Here is an 8,328-nt window from a genome sequence, read left to right as displayed (position 1 = left end):
TCAAAACAAGCAACAAGATTGTTATTCCTTGTTCTGTTTATCATTTTAACTCTGAAATAAACAATACTGGAAGTTCTTCCTTTCAAATAAAAAAATTTGAAATTTCGGTTTATTGCTATCAATATAAAGTTCTTCACTGTAAAGTAATGCCCAGTTCTTTAAATACATGTGATACAATACAATAACAAGTGAAGTTTGAACCCATAAAATTCTGAAATTATTAATAAATGCTAAAGTTTAGAGCCTTGAGGGGTTCTATAATGGCTTCACCTGTTGCTGATACTTGATTTTGTGTCTTTATAATGAGCACTCTCTTCTTATCTTCTCTGGAAGTTAACTGCCTTTATTGAGAAAGCAAAGATGACTGCGAAAAGCGTAGGGAAGGCAACAATCACAACTGCAACCACTCCTAAAAAATCATGTCTAAATCCAAAATAATTCCTCACAAAATCTTCTACAGTGCTTCCTGTGTCAAGCTTATCTTGTATATCTCCAAACTGTGACACCACCAATCCGTACAATGTCCAAGAAACAGGGCTGATCCAGTAGTACCACCTCCACCACACGGGAATCCTCTGTAATGAACAAAAAAGTGGTATTAATAACAAAAATTAATTAATTCTATTACTCGTAGCCTCTAAAAATTGGGGGGGGGGGGGAATCGTGGGAACATACTGTTCTTGGAATTAGGAATCCAGAAAAAAGATTCCATATTGAATAGAATGCTGAGGAAACTATAGAAGCCATGTGTTGGTTGGGTGTCAATGCCACTGACATCATTCCGTAAAAGGTGTAGTATAACAATGTGAAGTACATGAAGAATAGGTACCAAAAGAACTTTGCAACTGTCCAGTGAAATCCGATCATTGAATACACTATAACCCCATAAACTACAGCCTGTATGAAGACATATGGAACTTCAATCATGACCTACACCAGAAAGCTATGCATTTGGTTAGAAACATATTAGACAATTAAACTGTAATTTTTCATTTAATAGAAAAATATAAAACTCAGTAATATTGATCATATATTGAAGGAGAAGTGATTACTTGGGCAAAGGCATATGGAAAAGCAGAGTACATTCCAGTAGCCCTTTCTCTATAAAAAACTGTGCGTTCAATAGCTACCACTGGCTGCACCGAGGAAGAATTCGATATCCCAATGAAGATATTTGCAGCATACATGGAGCCCATTGCATTAAAGATGTCCTGTTCCTTTTGGCTGCAGTTTTCAATATCCAAATCAAAATTGATATCAGACAGAGAAGAGAGAAAAGCATTAGAGTTCACTTTAGGATAAGTTACCTTCTAGATCCAAGGCCCCAAAACATTGAACCAATCATCAGAGCTATGATAGTTGTGAATAAGAGCCTAACGGCAGTGTACGGTGGATTCCGCCAGTACGACCAATTTTGTTTCCAGAGGCAGGCTATGCATTGGATGAAGAAAGACTGGGAGTACTGAGTAGGAAAATAAAGGTCTTGTGAACCAGGGCTAGGTATACCCAGTTCCTGAATCATTGATCTATTCGTCCTGAATGATTAATTTATAGAATATTAGAGCAATAACCACAAACTAGTAAGGGTTCAACTTTGGCACATCAAACTTCACAGAGCAAGGGTTCACATGTCACCCTACCTGTACAGTTCTGAGTTCTTATATATTTCACTGAAGTTGACACCTAGTGCTGCTTCTTGGGCTTTTGTTGTCACCTCCAACATCCATGTTGCTGGATTATAGCCATCTTTTATGTTACTGACTCCTTCTATCGCCTTCATAAAACACCACCGTATTTATCAATGACTTCACTAAGGCTGGAATCTGGAAACTGTCTCAAGGTTTTAGTTACAGCTTATGTGGTTTTCATAGTTTGGCTCACCTCAAAGTAATTGATCAAATGACAAGCGTGTGTCCCCAGTGGACCGACATATATTTCTTCTCCTCCTTGCTTCATTAAGAACAGCTGTTATACAAGGCATAAGCATTTGGTAAGTAGTATAAAATACACATAGCAGCTAACTTGTTCATTAATATCAATCATATCTAACCTCATCAAAAGCATCAAATATGTCGATGCTTGGCTGGTGGATGGTGCACACCACTGTTCGGCCAGTGTCTACAATGTTTCTCACTGTTCTCATGACTATTGCTGCTGCCCTTGCATCAAGGCCAGAGGTTGGCTCATCCATGAATACAATTGAAGGGTTGGCAACAAGTTCAACAGCAATGGTTAGTCTCTTGCGCTGCTCTGTTGAGAGACCATTTATACCTGGTAACCCTACCAGTGCTTCCCTCAATGAGGTCAGCTCTACAAGCTCCATGACCTCCTCAATGAACATCTACAATCATTAATTTTATCAATTAGTAAGCACCCAACAAATCCATAACAAAGCTCTACAAAAGGATTAAAATATCTTTATCGTGTACCTTTCTAGTGGCAGAATTGACTTCAGGTGGTAACCGGAGCCAAGCAGAATAGAGTAAGGACTCGTAAACTGTAACATTAGGGGAGTGGATATCATTCTGCTCACAGTATCCTGATACACGAGCAAATGTTTCCTGTTTCTTAGGGTAACCAGATATTTTGATGCTTCCCTCAATATTTCCTCCAGTTTTCCTTCCAGCCAACACATCCATTAAAGTTGTCTTACCAGCACCACTGACACCCATTAGAGCTGTAAGAACTCCCGGCCTAAAAGCTCCACTGACTCCCTTTAGAAGCTCAAGCCGGTCCTCTGTAATACCTTGTGCTTTCATTTCCTGCATTTTAAGTTTGCCTGATCATTATTATTGCATTCAATAGAGCTCAGGAGAAAGAAGACCTTGTTCTGATAGTCATAATTGCCAATACTTTGAATCTTAAGCTACCTTTGGCATGTCCACGGAGTATCTAATTTCTTCAAAAGTGAGGGAAATGGGTTTAAAGGGCAGAACCATTCCACGCTTCCTGTTCTGATTGGTATTGGCATCGGCTTCCACTATCCTTGCAGACGAAGACTCGAATGACATACTTCTTTTAATTTCTTCTTGTCTGCCTGCATGTACAACATTTTAATTTAGTTATTGTCATGAGAAATAGAAAGTAAATAGAGAAAGTGCATTATTCTTATTCACATTTGAATGAGTATCAACCTATAGAACTTTTTCCCTTGGATAATAGCTCAATAGATTCACCAGTTCTGTTAGCATGCTTCTCGATCAAGGACTCTTCAGATAGAACTGCTTGAGGTTTCCCAAATGCTGAAATAAATTTATCCTATCATTAGAATAGTACGACAAAGTTTTGAAATTTCAAAATTTGAAACCAAAGTATACTCACGATTGAGATAAGAAAGTGTCAAAATAGAAAGAGCATTGAACAGGAACATATAACCAATCAATGCCCCCACTCCAATCCAATACCAATATGCTTCGGGGAAGACCCCACGAGACCTTAGAACTGACACTCCTAATGCCTCTGTAGAATTGGGTTGAACCTATTAACATGTAAACAAAATCCAAATGTCATTTGACATTGATGAAGACTATATTCCCATTTATTCTTCTTTCTAGATATTGATTAAGCAAAAAGGGAAAAAAGAAAGAAAAGGAACCTTACATGACTCCAACTTTTCCCAAGAAACTCATTCACTACTAGTGCATTTTGCCCATACATCATAGGAGAGATCCAGTAGCCCCATATCCACCATTTCTTTATATTATCTATGACAAAAAACAGAAGGTTCTTATCAAGTTGAACCTAAAACAGAGAGCTGTCATAAGGCAAAATAAAGCTCTCTGTTTAATACTTATCCAGAAAATAGAACTTGCTATTTAGTTCCGATCCATACCTCGTGACAAGACATATCCACCAAGAGCCATGAATATAAGTAATGCAAAGGATCCAAATGTGTTTGCAATGATCATATTTCTCCCCAGTGTTCCGATAAATCGGAACAAACCAAATGCCATTTGGCTAACGCATGAAAGCAGAAGGTACTGTTTGAATAGCCTGCAGTGATTTCTCACAGTCACTTCTCAAGTAATAAATTCAAAATAAAATACAGATTTTTAGGAGACACTAATATCTTTTTGGATTGGTATTTACCTCTTGACGCTTGGATCAAAGCCTATGACATAGTAAGTTATGAACACCCAAATAGCAACTTCAACTAGTGTGATTGGGATCTTTAGGATCCATGTGGGCAATAAGTATGCCCAAGAAGGATAAAAGAGGAGGTCTCTTTGCTTGTAAAATACAGGAAGCTTCATGACAGTCATGGAAAGCTCTGCGAATCCATTAAACATAATAATGAGGAGAGAGTAGAACAAAGCACCCATAAAAATCAGGCCATCCGTTACTGAATCTCGGTGCATCTCAGTACGCAGGAAGATTGTCATTGTTATGAAAGACATAATTGTAAGCTGAAATGAAAGAAAAATGAACCTTAGAATTATTGACATGGCTAGAAATTACTGAAAGAAAGATTTGATGAAACCCATTACTCACCTGTGTCATCTTGAAGATGTAGACAAAAGAGTTTCTCTTCATCAGCAATAATTCTCTTGATATGCAGGCTTTCAACAGCTCCTTCTGGCCAATACCATATTTCTTGGTATTTAAGGCAGCAGGGTGACTCTTTGTCTTATCAAATGGGGTGGCAAGTTCATCTCCTAGCTTCTGAGCAATGTGGAATGACTGAAATGCCTTGGCAAATTCCTTGACAGGAATAAATCTGTAAGGTTCCTCTTTACGTCCCCAGTATTGTTTTTGATCCTTCCTTGATGTCACCTGCCAAATCCATGGAGTTTTGTCTCATATTTGCTAAAATATAGATATTGAAGAAAAAAATGACAAATGGATAGGGTTTTGATAAACTTACTTCTTGCAAAAAGTCAGCAACTCCCTTCCTTTCTGGACATTTGAATCCCATGGATTCAAAGAACTCAAGCACATGTTCACGGGGACCCTGGTAAACAATGTGCCCATCTGACAGGAGAATAATGTCATCAAATAGATCGTAAGTCTCTGGAGCTGGCTGGAGAAGGGAGATTACAGCGGTCCCTTTAAGAATGTGGATGTATTGCCTAATCGAATTCACAATTTGGAACGTTGTCGAACTGTCCAAACCAGTTGATATCTCATCCATGAATAGTGCCCTTGCTGGTCCAACCAGCATCTCCCCTTCATCATATTGATCATGAAAACCAAAGGATCAGTTTACATTATATGAGGAGAAAAAAGACTGAATTGGGCATATGAAATACAAGTTTTGCTACCTGTTGTGACACGCTTTCTTTGTCCTCCAGAGATACCTCTCAGCATTTGATCTCCTACCATGGTATCAGCGCAAACCTCAAGTCCCAAGATCTAGAAGATAAAATTGCGTATTATGAAAAAAGGTCACAAAGTCAATCTGGCTATGTTTAAAACTATCCTCCTTATTCAGGTATGAGTTTGCAGAGTTGATACCTTTAGAACATAATCTGTGACCACACTGACCTCCTGTCCTTCTAGTGCTCTTGCCTGAAAATGTGGTAACCAAAATTGTCCTGCATTAGGTTGTGAAGTTCTAGAAACTAAAATCTTCTTGTAAGAACAATGTTAACCAAAAACATGGATTTGGAACTTTTCCTTAGATGAGGGTGGGGGATGTTGAAAGATGGATGGTACCACACTAAGATTTTGAACAGAAAATTCAAAGACAAGATACAACCAAGCTAGTGAATCTTGGGATCAAGAAAAATCCCAATGAAGAAATATTTGTGTGGCGAACCATAAATTTTCTAAACCTAGTCAAGGAGAGACCCAATTCATCCTATAATAACTTGACAGACTTAATTGAATGCATTGTCTATTTTAGCATAAGAGCTCCTTCTTCACCTTCATGAAAATATCAAGGTCAGCATCTGGCTTAATGTTTGCCTCCTTTTCTCTTCTCAACAACTCTGTCAACATCTCTGCAGGTTTTCAATGTTGAGGAATAATTGGTCAATTTCAGGTACTACTCGTCAGGTTAAGCCTTTTCGATTGAAGCTAAGCATCTCAAAAATAACTCTCTCAACTTACCATATCGGTCTCCTACCCCCTGAAATCTTGCAGAAAAAGCCAATGTTTCTCTCACTGTCATTTCCCCTATGTGGAGATCATGTTGACTGATATAAGCCGCTGTTCTTTGTGGGACAAATTCATCCATTCCATGGCCATTGTAAGTTATTCTCCCGGAGAACTGAGGAATCATCAATAGAAGAGGTTTGTGTTTTCAGTCTCTAGATGATTTACAAAAGAGCTACAGAAGAACAATTAGAGCTTCAAAAGGAATAAAAAAGGTATTTCATTTCCCTACTTTTAGATCTTGATCAAGCTTTCCTGCCAAAGACAGCAGCAACGTGGTCTTTCCGGAGCTTGGAGGCCCTAAAAGCAATGTCATCCTGCAAACATTCAGATCAACCAAAGACTTGGATTAGGTTCAGAGCCTGACTAGTAGAGTGAAACCGAATCTAATTATAGTAATTGTTTCAAACTTGAGGGTTTGTCTTCTAAGTTTTGTCACCTGCCAGGCTTTATTATTCCAGTGACATCATGAAGGATTGACAGTGGCTCCTTTCTACTAGGGAGAATATGAAGATAGGACAAGAGCCCCTTACAAAACCAGAAACCAGATTACTTGGTAAGATTTGTTTGGGATAGAAACAGTTACCGAAAAAAGAACTATCTTTGGTTTATGATAATTTACAGGTAGACTACCTCTAACATATTAGCAGAAAAATTGAGTATTGTAGGTAAAGCTCTACTTCCCACATAAGCTTCTGCGTCTACATTTACACGCTCGAAGCGGACTTCAATCGTGGGAACTTCAATTCCAACCCTGAGTAACAAAACAAAGAGGGAAAAACAGAGTTATACACTAGGAGATGAGCCTGGATTATTATGCATTCTAGACAGAGAAATGTGAAGATGATGTATATTTTCATTATTTCTGAAAGGACAAGTTTTTGTTTACCGATCAAGGCGGTCCTTGAGCTTCAACAAGAAATTCTCATTGTCTATCTCTGCAACTTTGACCAGCCTTTCTAACAAAATCTTCCTCTGTGACAAACCAAGACTCTTAATGTCAATTTCCTTGGTGTCACCACCTTCTGAGCCAGCCAATACACCTTTCCTGAGACGGTTATAAGTAGGTAGTTTCTCTAGAGCAGCCCATTTGAGAGCTTCTTCATCATCTATATCATCTAGAGAAGATTTAGAAAAGACATCAACTGCACTATTTCTCCAAATTGAAGAACTGTCATTGCGAAAACTACTGATTCCATATGCACCACTAGTCTCCATTAGTCCACCTAAAACTACACAAACCCTCTATCAACACAGCCAAGTGATACGCACGACAAGACCCACAATTTCAAGAACTCAAATTCCTAACTCAGAATTACTATCGACAACAATATTCAAAATCTTATCACAACTTAATGGGGGTTGGTTACATCAAGATTTTAAATAAGGACAAGCCCGAAAATCCATGCAAAAGGATTGATGGCTTATGACTAATTATAATAAATGTCGACTATCAACCTGACGCATCACTCTGAATTACTGAAAAAAATATTTGAAATAGCTGAACTTCTCTCAATTCTTGTGCAAAACTGAAAACCAGTCTCTGTTTTTTGTTTTCTGTAATGTACAAAGAGATCAACCAATCTTGCTGTATATATACATACATATCTAGAGAGAGAGAGAGAGAGAGAGAGAGAGAGAGAAGACTATTACAAAATCATTTCCGTGCCACCATGAAAGTACATATTTAATAGAATTTTTCAACTTGACTCCCACTCACTCTCTTGTGGTCAGATTAAACCCACTCTATTTATGTGACCACTGACCAAACCAAATGGGTCTCCAGAACCATATGATTTTTCGGTGTGGTGACACAGGGAGATCGCCACAGGTGACGACCCCATCACTGTTTTTGAACGCATGATATTTTGGAACCCATGACGTTGGTGCTTACCTCAGCAGTGTTGTATTGCTCTTCTCTTGCGTACGTGCTTCTTTTGTTTATCGCTTATAATGCAATCATACATATTATCCTTTATTATTTTACCATGCGCATGTCAAAGCTTTTATTATATTGAGTTTTGAAGGGCACTAGCCACTGGGAGTCTGGGACTATGACGGGGTAGCTTACGACACTCATCTAAGGTGTCCCAATGTTCTTTCTTCTACTTTATTTATATAATTCTTACCTGATCCTGCGCCCCTAGTCCCAAAAACAAGGGTGGCGAAATGATCACCCAGCTAAGTAGCTAGTGTAGCATATGATGACGCCTCAATTTATCTATATCTCTC

At 38.4% G+C, this 8,328-nt stretch overlaps 1 protein-coding gene and 1 long non-coding RNA gene across 4 annotated transcripts; one reads left to right on the top strand and one right to left on the bottom strand.

The window, feature by feature from the left end:
- Positions 1–7,708, bottom strand: LOC122090754 (pleiotropic drug resistance protein 1-like). Its single transcript, XM_042660463.1, has 24 exons — positions 6,986–7,708; positions 6,730–6,850; positions 6,536–6,624; positions 6,329–6,413; positions 6,052–6,211; positions 5,866–5,942; positions 5,455–5,508; positions 5,262–5,352; positions 4,865–5,166; positions 4,492–4,773; positions 4,090–4,406; positions 3,833–3,993; positions 3,601–3,704; positions 3,322–3,478; positions 3,135–3,242; positions 2,871–3,037; positions 2,430–2,762; positions 2,051–2,341; positions 1,882–1,965; positions 1,641–1,774; positions 1,308–1,535; positions 1,053–1,224; positions 676–930; positions 1–575 (listed from the first exon to the last, which is right to left on the bottom strand). Exons 1-24 carry the CDS (start codon positions 7,312–7,314, stop codon positions 318–320), a joined length of 4,359 nt encoding a protein of 1,452 aa, XP_042516397.1. The 5' UTR covers positions 7,315–7,708; the 3' UTR covers positions 1–317.
- Positions 4,596–7,126, top strand: LOC122090755. 3 transcript variants are annotated; one of them, XR_006143729.1, is made up of 6 exons: positions 4,596–4,719; positions 5,949–5,983; positions 6,085–6,234; positions 6,335–6,449; positions 6,558–6,652; positions 6,765–7,126. It is a non-coding gene; the product is annotated as an uncharacterized LOC122090755 (long non-coding RNA). The 3 variants fall into 3 exon arrangements; XR_006143730.1 differs by having other exon boundaries at positions 6,543–6,652; XR_006143728.1 differs by having other exon boundaries at positions 6,335–6,465.
- Positions 7,709–8,328: the final 620 nt, after the last annotated feature.

The sequence above is a fragment of the Macadamia integrifolia genome, chromosome 10 (assembly GCF_013358625.1).
Source record: "Macadamia integrifolia cultivar HAES 741 chromosome 10, SCU_Mint_v3, whole genome shotgun sequence".
Lineage (NCBI taxonomy): Eukaryota > Viridiplantae > Streptophyta > Magnoliopsida > Proteales > Proteaceae > Macadamia > Macadamia integrifolia.
Note: the sequence above shows the minus strand (reverse complement) of the source record. Positions and strands in the feature narration are given on the sequence as shown.

What these genes read in the sequence shown, in the direction of transcription:
- LOC122090754 (XM_042660463.1), bottom strand. Translation starts at nt 7,314, where the DNA reads ATGGAGACTAGTGGTGCATATGGAATCAGTAGTTTTCGCAATGACAGT. An exon ending in TTTGATCCAAGCGTCAAGAG is followed by an intron (nt 3,994 to 4,089) that starts GTAAATACCAAT and finishes AAATCACTGCAG; the next exon opens with GCTATTCAAACAGTACCTTC. An exon ending in ACTCCGTGGACATGCCAAAG is followed by an intron (nt 2,763 to 2,870) that starts GTAGCTTAAGAT and finishes CTTAAAATGCAG; the next exon opens with GAAATGAAAGCACAAGGTAT.